We start from the raw sequence: 12741 nt of genomic DNA, 5'->3' as shown, positions 1-12741 counted from the left end.
GCACCTGCGTGCTCCGTGTCCGGCTTTAACAGTTAATTCCGAACAGCGGCTTTCCAAGCTTCCCTCCGTGCTCACGGCCCTCTCAGATAACAAGGCCCTGGAAAGGAGGAGGCCGGAGCCCTCTCGCCCCTTGGGAGTCCTGAGCCATCCGCTGTCCCAAGCGGGGCGCTGCCGCGCTCACCCGGGTTTCTCCAAACTCCCTTCTATGTGGTGCGCAGCTCTGGCCAGGGGCTGGAACGGGATCCTAGCAGTTAGGACATCGGAACCCCCAACCCATCGGGCCCGAATCGGCCGGCGGGGACAGCTGACCTCATCTGTAAAAACTGTCTCCTGCCTGAGAATATTCTTGCGACGCAGGGAGGGAGGTCTACGGTGCCCACAGCTGCTATATCGGAACGTTCGGAATATGATAGAATCTCAACCTATTACATATGTATATAATTTGTGTGTGTGTCTGTTTCTCGCACAAGGAGACACAAGGCAGGAATGGAAAGATGAGCGAACAGCACCAGCGTTTGAGCCAACTCCTGTCTTGGACAGTGAATCCATCTCACCCCCTTAAGAAATGTCCTGCAAGAAGGACGGTCAACAACCCCGGAGACTCGGATCTGCAACTCGACTTGCGCTGGGACATTTACCCCACGCACCCCGGAGGAGCCCCAGGAGGGGAAGTCCCAGGGAAGTTCTTCACCACGACCCTACCAAACACAAAATAAAATACCTTTTTCCTACAGCTTCGGGGTTCGCCAGAGCTTGCCGGAAGAATTTTAGGAGACAAGGAAGGGGACAGAGACCCCCAGGCCTGCATTCCAATTACCACCCCCAGCCGAGACCCCGCGGGGCTCCTCCTTCTCCCGTGCGGGCTGCCCTCTCTCCAGCCAGCGATCCGGGCCGCGGGCTTCCGTCGTCCTTTCCCTCGGTGCCTGCGGAGACTACATGGCAGATGGGTCAAAACCGAGGCGGATAAAACGCCCCACCTTCCTATACGCCCCGCGCTTTTCCGCGTCTCCTCAGAGGGCAGGGCTGGCCAGCAGGGCCCCGACGCGTGGAGGGACTGCTGAGGTCCGGGGAGAGAGTTTTGGAGGCGGCTCGGAAGGCTCTCGCCGTACTCGCACCCAACACGGCCCCGGGTCAGGCGCTGTGAGGATTCGGATCTCGACGTCCCTACAGCCCAGAGGGAGGTGGCGGGGACGAGCTGTCGGTGCGGGCCGTAGGGACAGCTGTAGGGCTGTCGGAGCGACGAGACCCGCACCGGGGGCCGCGCGACCAAGGCGCGGTAAAAAACCAGGAGGGCTACGGCGCGAACTGCTAGTCCGCACGGGAGCCTGCGGAGGCGGGAGGCCGGGACAGAGTGGCGAGGAAGACGCCAAGTCTGGAGCAAGACCAGCGATGAGAGAGAAATTATTACATCATTTGGAAATGTTTTCCTAAAGGGTATGCCCCTCATCCATCCCCAAATAAGCAAAAGAATAGTCCAGCTGCCGCCGAAATAAGCTGGATTTAAATCACTTCTTCTAAAATGCCCCTAGAGGGGAGGGCACTAGAGGCACCGAACTTGGGGACACCTAGACCTGCGTCCCCAAGTGCTCCATTCGTGGTGACTCCGTGTGATGAAGAGGCGAACATGTCTGTGTTGAGGGGGAAACCCTTCTAGTTGGCGACTGGAGGGACCTCTGTGGGAGAGCGCTTCTTTTGTCTCCCCTCCCCTAGGGTTTAAGAGCCTACTGTCCCGGAAGGCTCAAGGGTGTGCCCCACAACCCCTCGAGCTTCGCCCCTTTTTAGGCCACTGGGCCCAGTCCCAAGAAAGCTAATAGTTGTGTATATGTGGGTGATGGGGACCTATCCCGCGGTCCCAGCACCAACAGCCTAACAGCCAGCGGCCAGATGTGCTGCAAGGGAGGGTACAATCCATTCACATTCCAAGAGGAAATAAAAGCTGGATCCGGAAGTCTTCAAGGAATGGGCCCCTCAATTTTGGCCGATGCCTCCTCCAACCAAGGTCACAAAACCCGGACAAAGGGAGGACTGACCACCCCCTCTAGATTAGACATTGCCCCCCTGGGCCACGGGGTGGGGGGGTGGAAGTTCCTTTGTACACCTTAAGTTTTCCACAGTGTGAACCTAGACTCAACCTTGGCAAACTGTAGCTCTGAAGGTGAGTTCTGGGCATTTCAGCAAAGCGACTCCCTGACGTCGAACATCAAAGTTGTCTCTGAACAAGGGAAGCAAAAAGTGAGACAATCAGAGTGTCACTCATCACAAGAAAGGCCGTCAGAGCAGAGACCATCGTCCTTCATTGGGGTCCCAACAGACAGGTCACCTACGGACCACCGCCATGAGAGCACAGACGTACTGGGTACCAAGGACACTAGTAACACACACACACCCTTCCCCCACTCATGCACGCTCCTCACTCGCGCAGAGTTACAAGCAGCTTAAGGATTCGGTGCACCTTTGCAGGGTTTCTGTTTCCATTTTTGCAGGGGCTGAGAACCCACTCTGTCCCTGCCTGTGTGCGGGGTGTGGGGAGCAGTGAATCTCCAGTGCCTTCTGTGGAAACATCTTAGCGGTAAACTCCCGAAAGCTCAACACGGACGTGGAACTGTTTGCCAGCAGTTGACACAAAAACACGCAAAGAATAACTGTAGAATACACCCAAGAAACAATCTAAATAGGCTTGGATGAAGCTATTCTTTTCCAGTCCCTTCTCAAAAACTTCCCAGGGAAGCCCACAGTACGCCTGCCCTCCGAGGGATCGCCGGACAGAAACCCTGCCATGGAGACCCGAGGCGCAGGAGGGCGCGCTTGTGCGCCCTAGTTTGTAGGTAGTCACCATCTCTGGGTGAGCCGGCCCTTACTTAAAGAAAACCCCGAAGATGTAGCTACCGCACCACTAAAGAAGTCGCAGGCCGAAGTACAACCCCTTGGCAAGCGGAGCGAAGGACTCCTTGGTCTCTCCAGGGCGCCCGGGGCGCCCTGCTGAGCGTGCGAGCCACCGGGGCAGGACTCTGCCGGCGCGCGCGACGACTGGGCACCCGTTCTGGCCTCTGCACAGATTCCCTCTCGGGGACTCTCGCTCAGGAATGAAGGACAGAGACGGATTCCCTCCGGGAAAATCTCTGCGCGCGCACACCCATACACACAGAGAGAGACTTGAGGATAAACACGCCGCGAGCTCCCGCTGTCTCGCTAATTTCGGGCGCGGGAAGAAAGCGGGCGGGCAGGCTAGCAAAGAGCCCACATACCCCCGTCTCTACCCCTCCAAACCCGAGCCATCCTGAGCACCTGCCCTCGCGTGCGCAAAGGCAGAACCCGGAATTCACAACTTGCGGGCGCTTCTCCCTCCCCTGCATTCCTAGGCTAGCTGGAATGCAGCGAGCAGATTCCCTCACAAGGAGCAGTCAGTTTCCGGCGGCGCACGCGGCGGGCGCCGCGGGCAGCAGCGCCGGGGGACTCAGCCGGCACGCACGCCCGGGGCGCGGGCCGCAGGGACTAAGAGTGTGGCCGGGGCTTCTCCGCCGCCAGCCCCAGGGGCGAGAGACGCGCTCTCCAACTTCCCGCCAGCTGGGGTGAAGTTGCACTAGCGGTCCTGCAAGCGCTGACCGTCACGTCGGCGAAAGAAGATTTGTGGGGACCATCCTCGCCCTCAGGCCTGGCCTACAGCTCGTACCCCTGGGTGTCCCCAAACAGCACTTTCCCCAGCGTTCCAAGAAAAGCCCTGGGCTGGAGATGCGGGGTTCGGTACTCGGCTCGACTCAAGCATGATCCAGGAGGCGTTCACATTCGGCCCCAAACAGCCAAGAGCCTGGCCCCCTCAAACGCACTCTGGCCAGTGCCCCTGCCCTGTGACTGCCTCTGCTCCCCGACCGCCAGCCCCTCCCGGCCCCCGAGCGGCGTCCGGCCCGCCCCGCAGCGACTGAGGCTGCTAGCTGTCTTGTTAGAATTATTAAATCAGCGAGAAAGGGGGGTGTCTTACGTTGCATCGGCACACCTAGCATCTCCGGCAGCCCCTTGACAGCCCCTTCCGCGGGGACAGTCGCACTCTGCATCATCTCGGAGCGAGAGCCAGCGAGTCGCAGTCTACGGAGATCTCTCGCTCTCTCGCTCTAGCTCGATTCAGAAATTTCAAAATAATAATTAAAACCCCAAGCAGGCCGCTGGAGTCACGGTGGAAGCTGGGCCCTCCGCTTCTCTGGGAGGACTCCACAGGCTGGCCGGCCCCCTCCCCCCGCCAGTCCCCAGTCTGTTTCCAGTCCCTTTGATCTCGCTCTCCGGGGTTGGTGCACATCCCAGGTTGAGACGCTGTTGCTGCAGCTCTGGCTTTTTTCCTCTCCTCCCTCCCCCGCCCGCTCCTTCCCCCTCCCCCTCCACCCTTCGCGTGCCGGCCGCCCGGGAGGCCGCGGTCACCCGGGCGTTTTGATTCATTCACACTGCAGGAGAGGCCGTGACGTCGCTTTCCGCAGGGAGGCCCGCCCTTCGGCACATCCCCCAACCCGGCGGCGGGCAGCCGACCCCGGCGGGAGTGGGGGTCCCGGCGCCCCGAGTGAGGCCTGCGGGGCGGAGGGGGGCGGGGCGGCAGGGAGCGGGGCGGGGCCTCGCAGGCCGGCACCCCCAACCCCCCGCCTCCGCCCAGCCTTGGCGGGCTCGCGCGCCCTGGGTATAAATTCTGCGGATGGCCCGCCGCGGCAGCAGGTGGTCGGAGACGGCGGCGTCCTGGGTTTGCGGGTTTTCGTGGGTTCCAAGCCCGCGCGGCTCGTGTCCTCCTCACTCCTGGGTTCGGACCCAGGGGCGGGGCGGAGCCGGGGCCGAGCGGGGCAGGCGGTCCGGAGGCTGGGGCCGCGTCGCTGTGTCTTCGCCTTGCGCGCTCTCGGTCCCCGGCTTCGCTCCACCGGACGGAGCGCGCTCCGTAACCGATGACTCCATCCATCTTCCTCCTCCTCTTCTCCCCTGGCCAATTCCTTTCCTGCCGGCACTTCCCAGCCCCTGCTCTCTCTCCCCCGCGTCTGGCTGAGGCTGGGCCAAGGGACAGCCCGTACTCGGCCCGGAACGCGCGAGTCACGCGGCGGGCGGCGGCGGCGGCCCGGGCTGGGGAAGGCGGCCAGGGGCTGTGCGCGGAGGTGGCGGGACGCAGGCCCCCCGCGCGCGTCCGCGCAGACCGCGGCCTGCAGCCGGAGTCCGCGGTTGCCTCCAGCTCCGCAGGGCAGGGGGCCCAAACCTCCCGGCGGCGGGGCCTCCCCGGCCGCCCTGCCACCTGTCGTCCAGCTCGGCCCTGTCTTAGGTCCCCACAGCCCGCTCTGCCTCTCCGGCTGCCACGGCGGGTGCTTTGAACCATCCGCGACCTCGTGGGTGCAGGGCGGCAGTGAGCACACGGACGCCGGGGCTAACCAGCGAAAGGGCTTGGGATGCTTACTGTATTTACGAGATGCATGGACAGGTAGAGAGACGCTTAAAACAAACTCTCCTCAACGCGAGTTTCTGGCAGAAATACAACAGAAGGCCCAACGCTGGGACGAGGTCTCCTCTGACGCTCCATCAGGCGCTCGACGCCTCCGGGCTGCAGGCGCGGGAAGCCCACCCCGTCTGCCCCAAGACCCAGCCGCTCTCCTGTCCCCAGCCCCCACGGCATTTCCTTCAGAAATGCAGACAGACGCGTCCTTCCAGCCTAGTGCGGTTCAGCTTAGGCGGGAAGGGGGACTGTGTGCCCTCCCCAGCCTTCCAGAACCTTCCCTGTTTCCCCTGGCGTCATCTCCAAACAAGGGCCACCTGCTCACCTTTAAGGGCGGAGCATGGGGCGGGGCAGAATGGCCTGGTCGTCTGCGCTGCTTAGAATTTGTCTCCAATGAGGTCACAGTGACTTGTGTGTGTCCTGGTACTGGGCTGGCATCATCTCTTCCCTTGTTTACCTGCGAGGTGACCCCCGTGCGCGAGACAATATACACAAGAAGAAAAAAGCAACCCAGTGACATTTTTAGTGTTTACCAAAATGTGTTCTATAGAAATATAACTAGTAAGCAAACACGGGGAAACGCCAGCCTCATTTGCAGTGAAAAACACGCAAGACAAAACAACACGTGCACACCTTTTTCTGTTTGTGAGATGACCGACGCGGGGGAGAGGCATCCTAGAGTTCAGGACTGGCGAAGGGGCTTGGACACTCTCACCAATACTGCTGGGTGCTTATAAACTCTTAACATCCGTTTGGAAAGAAATTCGGCAATATGTATCAAACTCATAAAATTTTCATACCCTTTAGTTTATGTAGTACTTTTGAGTGTGTATTCCACGGAAATCTAGATTTTTTTATAAAAGTTTCATGCGTGAAAATGTTTATTACAGTATTATGTTTTGGAGAAAAATAACCTAAATAGCCAACAAAAGAACAGTGGCTTAGGGAAGTAGATTCAATTGGTAGTATGTTATAGAATCATGGAAACCAATTATGAAACCCAATAACATGGGGATGCTTGTGAAATACTAATTTTTTTAAAAGCACAATGCAATAGCATAGGATTATAAATATGTAAAAGTCTTAGTCAAATGTAAGGGCAATGATAATACTCATTGTTGGTTAGGCTGTGGGGAAATTAGAAAACAATTTCCTGGTGGGGATTGCAAAGAGGGGAAATGTCTTCTCGGGGTGTTTTGGCTACAAATGTGATGGATTTGACCCAATCTCTAGAAATTTATCCAAAGAAAATAAGAATGTTTGTAAAGATGTAGTTACAAGGATGTTTATAAGGTTTTTAAAAGGGAAAACCTAAATATCCAACAATAGGGAATAGTAAATAAGTTACAGTAAATTATTAAACTAAGTAAAATGGAATGTTATGAAGTCTTAGAAATAATACAACAGAAGAATATTTAATGTGGAAAGGGTTTGAGATTAGGAAACGTGAAAAAATATGAAGCAGTATGAACTTCAGGAACTTTTTTTAAAAAAAGCGTAAACACTGTACACTTAAAAATGGTAAAGATGGTAAATTATATGTATATTTTACCTCAATAAAAAATTGTTAAAATAGGAGTAAAAAAATGCCAAAGTGTACAAGTGTTTATCTGTACAGTGGATATTTTATTTTATTCTCTTTGCTTTTTTCAGTTTTCTCAATGAGCACATTATTTTATAAATCAGAAAAAACTAATAAAATGCTTTTTAAAATATTAGGAAAAAGGTAAGGAAAGATATCAAAATACTATTCAAAAGAATATTAGGAAAAAGGTATATTAGGGAGATGCATTATGGAATTTTTTCCTTTTTCTCTTTTCCAGATTTTCTGTAAAGTGAGTATTTTTCAGTAATATTAGTAAAAGATAACATTCAAATGCAGTGAATGTAAAGCATATATAGTAATTACTTTTATAATTTAAAATTATATTTTAAAAATGCTCTCTGCAGCTCCTGCTTCCCTGATTTGAACCTGCTGGGGTCCTGCCCTTTTCCCATTGCATGCCACTAGCCTGTCACTAGGTGAGGAACAGCCTTACTGTGGTGGGGAGTTTTCTCTGCCCAAGACTGATTCAGGGGATACCACTTTCACCTGTGTCATTTGGCAGATAAGCCCAGGAAAGTCAGCTTAGCTCTCAGTTCTTGCACCTGTAAGCAGCAGCTCCAACATACCTTGCACCCCCATGCGCACACACACAGTGCAGCTCAGGCAATAAATGCCCTTTCCACATTCTGAGGCTTTTTTTTCTTTTTTTTTTTTTTTTTTTTTTTTTGAGACGGAGTCTCGCTCTGTCGCCCAAACTGGAGTGCAGTGGTGCGATCTCAGCCCACTGCAAGCTCTGCCTCCTCCCGGGTTCACGCTATTCTCCTGCCTCAGCCTCCCGAGTAGCTGGGTTTACAGGCGCACACCACCACGCCCAGCTAATTACTGTATTTTTAGTAAAGACGGGGGTCTCACCATGTTGGCCAGGATGGTCCCGATCTCTTGACCTCGTGATCCGCCCGCCTCGGCCTCCCGAAGTGCTAATATTATAGGCGTGAGCCACCACGCCCGGCCATTCTGAGGCTTTTCTAAAAGCATTTGCCTCGTATGAGCTGGGTCCCATTCCCAAGGTCCTCCAATAGCATCTATACCAGCCAAGACACTTCGCTTTCCCTGGGACCTCAGCTTTCCCATCTGCAAATGAGGAACCCCTAGCAAAAAGCTTTCCTTAAACAGATTTTAGTGCCTACTGCTGTTGATGGTAATAATAATAATAACAGCATAGTAGCATATGGTAGTAATGATAACTAATGTTTATTGAAAGTTTGCAACTGTACCAGGCACCAAGGCAAGTGCTTCCACCTGCATAATTCTACATGAGCAACTGATGCATGTTTTCATCATACCTACTTGGTGGATGAAAAAACCGAGGCTAGCAGGGGCTAAGCTGGTTTCTATCCCCAGAGAATGGGAGAATGGCTGAATCCCACAGAAGTCCATTAATCTCTACTATGGAATGCCCCAGACCCTTGGGGTGGGACTCAGTTTTGATTAAAATCCCTGAGCTGACTCAGCAGGGCTTTTCTCACCACAGTGCCCCCAGGGCTGGCAGGTGACCTCCCAGGAATGTTCCTCAGAGCCAGCCATGTCCCTTTGGGCCAGGACCTGGTTGGAGGGTGAGCACTAGAGGATGGGCCTGTGGTGGGGTGATGTGGCTTTTTTCAGGTCTAAGTTCTGTCAGAGAACTTGAACAATAGCCAGTACAAAGTATCCAGTATTTGCTAGACGTTTATACATTCCATTTCTGGAAACCAAACCCAACATGTCAGGGGATCCAATTCAGAGGCAAGACACTCAATTTAGGAAAATGATTATAGCTTACATTTATCTAGCATTTTACATTTTACAAAGTTCTTCCACATATTTTATCTCATTTTATTTTCATAATTATGCCCGGGCTTGGGTATGATTATCAGGAAACAGAGAGGTTAAGTGGTTTGCCCAAGGTCACACAGCTAATAAATTGCAGTGCCAACTGGAAATTAAATCCAGTCTTTTGACTCCCAATCTGGTGTTTTTCTACTCGGCACAGCAGTCTAGTGTGTCTTCTAACCCTTCCATTTTAAGAGCTTCACAGAGTAGGCAAGTTCACCCTCAGATGCCAGGAATCCTGAACCCCAGGCTCTTTCTCCACCGAGGGATGAATCTCACTGCCCCTGCTCCCCTCCCTGTCATCCCAGCTCTAATCATCTCCTCCTCATCCTCATTCCTCTCAAAGCCCCTTTCATCATTTGCATTTTGAAACTGTTTCCTTAATTATGCTCCTGCTGTTGGAAACCTGTTCTCCCCCGGGCTCTGTGGCATCCTTTGATTTATCTCTGTCTGGATAACAGCTCCCCGATTCTCCTTGGGGAATTCAATTTTCATTCATTTTTCTGCTGGGCTAGATTGATATAGACCCTCTGCCCCGGTCCATATTACTCATCCCAGCAGAGAGAACCAGGGAGACCAACCCTTAGCCCGGCCCCTGGGGAGCCACTGTCTTGTTCAGGGAGCCACAAGGAGTTCTCCAATAAAAGGACAGGGGCCTTTGCTCTTCTCCATCTGTCCACCCAGTCCTTCCAGTCATTTGTCACAGGGCCTTTCATGGGCCCACCACTTTGTCATTTGTCTCCTTCTCTTCCCAGAACCTTACAGGGATCTCTCCCTACCAGGATGCTGATGAGAAGGCTGTCACAGCTCATCCTAAACCTGCCCTGTGTCCTTGACACAGGAATTTAAGGGATATGGAAAAGAGATGGTCCTGTACTTGGCCATCTAACACTCAAGATAAGATTCTGTCTCAGTGGCTAAGAAACAGGACAAGAAAAGGGCACTGGCATCCTTAGAGGACGACAGAAAGTAACAATGGCTCACACTTACATTGCCAGCCCTGTTCTAATGCTGCACGTGTATTCCTCATGAAACCCCCACAAATCCTTAGAGGCAGGTACTATCATTATCCCCATTCTACAGATGAGGAAAACGAGGCACAGAGAGGTCAAGTAATGTGCCTAAGGTTGCACAGGTGGCAAGCAGCAGAGCTAGGATATGGTCACAGGTAGTTTGGCTCTATCCTTGCCAGCATCACCAGCATCATCAAATAATCCTTATTTAAGGGTTCCTGGGCATGGCCAGGTGAGGGGTCCATGCAGAGTACATGACCCAGCAAGGCCAAGTCCTCTAAGCCCATCTCTGAAGCCATCACATCCCATGGCTGTGTGTATGGGGGAGCTGGGGAGTTTAGTCTTGTTCCAATTTCAGAGTTAATTCTCTTTATCTCTCAAAAGTCTATAGTACCGGCTGGGCATGGTGGCTCATGGCTGTAATCCCAGCACTTTGGGAGGCCAAGGCAGGCAGATCACCTGAGGACAGGAGTTTGAGACCAGCCTGGCCAACATGGTGAAACCGTGTCTCTACTAAAAATACAAAAATTAGTCAGGCGCAGTGGCAGGTGCCTGTAATCCTGGCTACCAAGGAGGCTGAGGCAGGAAAATAGCTTGAACCTGGGAGGTGGAGGTAGCAGTGAGCCGAGATCACGCCTCTGCACTCCAGCCTGGGCAACAGAGTGAGACCCTGTCTCAAAAGAAGAAAAAAAGTCTACCTAGATCATTCCTTAACTCGTGCATTCATCGGGCATCTATGGTATGCCAGCTCCATGACAGGCCCTGGAAGGCAATGACCTGGAGTGCTAAGTGCAGACAGTTCACAGCTGACTTTGCTCCAGGACTGGCAACATTCCCATAAAATTATGTCAGCAAAGTTCTCCAGATGCCTGTCTTCCTTGTGTTGCGAAGGGGTTGGAGAACTGGGTTAGTAAATGTTTGGGTTCTGGGCTTAGATGACGTGCATTCAAATCCTAACTTGGATACATTCTGGCAAGTTCCTTTTCTGCTTTCCCTAAGGTCACATAGCTAATAAATTGTAGTGCCAACTGGAAATTAAATCCAGTCTTTTGACTAAATGGGGTTAACAATAGCACTCTACTCACAGATTGTTACCCACCGCACCTAGTAAGTATCATGATTATACCCTCTGCAATATTTTGCTTTTTTTTTTTCCTTTTCCTTGTTTTACATTTATAGGGGAAACCAAGGGACAAGAAACTCTCTTGGGTGTTCTTAAGTGAAGACTAGACTTTGGGAGCTCTTCTTTCCTAAGCATGCAGTTGGGATAGAGAAAGCCCCATGGCCAGGGACTGTAATTGGTTTTCTCCTTTTGCAGATGGAGGAAACCTGCTCTTTCAATTCTGCCACAAGCTGAGGTCAATGTGCCAGAATTGCTTCTTGGGTGAAATTTTAGCTATCTTGTGAAAAGCTCCACTCCGTCACGGCAACAGACACCTTGCTTGTACCAAGCAAAGGGGACAGGAAGGTATAGCTGGGCTGATTCTGTATTTTTCCTTCGGAAGCTGTTCTGCCCACACTGCCTTGCACCTATGTTCTCTTCGTTTTTGTTTTCTGATTTGACTTAATCTCCAAATTTATGTGAAGAAGGAGCTTAGATTCCAGATGCCGCACAACCGACACCTTCCCCGCTTCCCACTTTCCTCATCTTCCCTCCAGGATTCAGCGGCATCTCAAATCCAAGAATGGTCTTAGTGACCAACATTTTTTATAGTGCTTGACAGTTTACTAGGTGCCTTTCCATACTCCTTCTCACCGAAGCCTCACAAGGCAGGTAGATCACGTCATACTCCAACCACTTTCTAGATGAGGAAACCAAAGCACAGAAAGGTCGCGCTGTCGGGGCCTGACCTAGGGCTCTGTCTCAGAGCTTCTAACCAGATGATCCATTTCTCAGCTCTTGAAGAGGACACTAGAAATGGTAAGGAGAAGGGGTGGAAAGCCCAGCCTGGCTCCATTTTAAATAGCTGCAGGTGTCAAAGCTAATCTATAAAACAACCCCGTCATTGTCTTGGCGAAAGATTTTTACTGGAGAAGCCTAACTCAGCAGTTTCCCTTCAGGAACTGACTTATAACCAAAACATGTAAATGTGTTCGATGTGGGCAGAGGGAACAGGAGGAAGGCCCAGAAGGTATGTGTGAGGACAGACTGTGAGGCAGGGACTAGACTCCGATTCTGGAACCAGACAGACTTCAGTGTGGGTTCCAGCCATGCTGCCTGCTGGGTGTGACCCCGTGTGAGCTTCCATTTACTTATTTGTGTAATGGGATAGTGACAATTCCTACCTAATACCACTGGCAAAGGAGGAATAAAGCCTTTAGCACAAGGCCTGGCGCAAGCAAGCCCCCATAATTGTGATGCTGTTTATTGTCCAAGAACAGGGGGTTCCCTGCTTGGCCTCTTCTCACTTCTCACATCCTGGCTCAGTATGAAGAGCTTGCCACTGGTCACCAAAACTTTCTGCTTGAAAACACTGACCTGCAGAAAAGGGACCAGGTCACTAGAACTGTGGCCACTTTTGGTGGTCAAAGAGGAAATATTGAGAGCTTTGGGGGCAAAGGATTTCCCCCCAGACCTCACCTGAGGAGGTACTCTGCAGAGAACATAAACCCTGGCTCTAATCTACATCTGAGTCTTATGTCTGTGGGAAGTTAAACTCCGGGAGCCTCTGTTTTCCCGTGTTTAAGTGGGGGGTGATACTCCCATAATTATCCTGAGAAGAGGCTATTGGGGATCAGATCCCACAGGCACAGCTCCTAAGGCAAATGCTCCACGAATATTCCTTCTACTACCGGGCCTTTCACTGAGCTCCTCAGACTTTCCTATGCATATCATCACCGGGGTGCTGTTCAAATGCAGGCTCTGA

General features: G+C 52.4%; 1 protein-coding gene across 1 annotated transcript in view; it reads right to left on the bottom strand.

Annotated features, from left to right (window-relative positions):
* LHX4 (LIM homeobox 4) overlaps nucleotides 1-4318 on the bottom strand; it is a 43831-nt gene extending 39513 nt beyond the window's left edge. The window contains exon 1 of the mRNA XM_055255274.1: nucleotides 3977-4318. Coding sequence (XP_055111249.1) covers nucleotides 3977-4052 — 76 coding nt within the window. The 5' untranslated portion in view covers nucleotides 4053-4318. The remainder of the gene's footprint in view (nucleotides 1-3976) is intronic.
* Nucleotides 4319-12741: the final 8423 nt, after the last annotated feature.

This window comes from Symphalangus syndactylus, chromosome 12, assembly GCF_028878055.3.
Source record: "Symphalangus syndactylus isolate Jambi chromosome 12, NHGRI_mSymSyn1-v2.1_pri, whole genome shotgun sequence".
In the NCBI taxonomy this organism is placed as follows: domain Eukaryota; kingdom Metazoa; phylum Chordata; class Mammalia; order Primates; family Hylobatidae; genus Symphalangus; species Symphalangus syndactylus.
The sequence above is the reverse complement of the archived record's forward strand: the minus strand, read 5'-3'. Positions and strand labels throughout refer to the sequence as shown.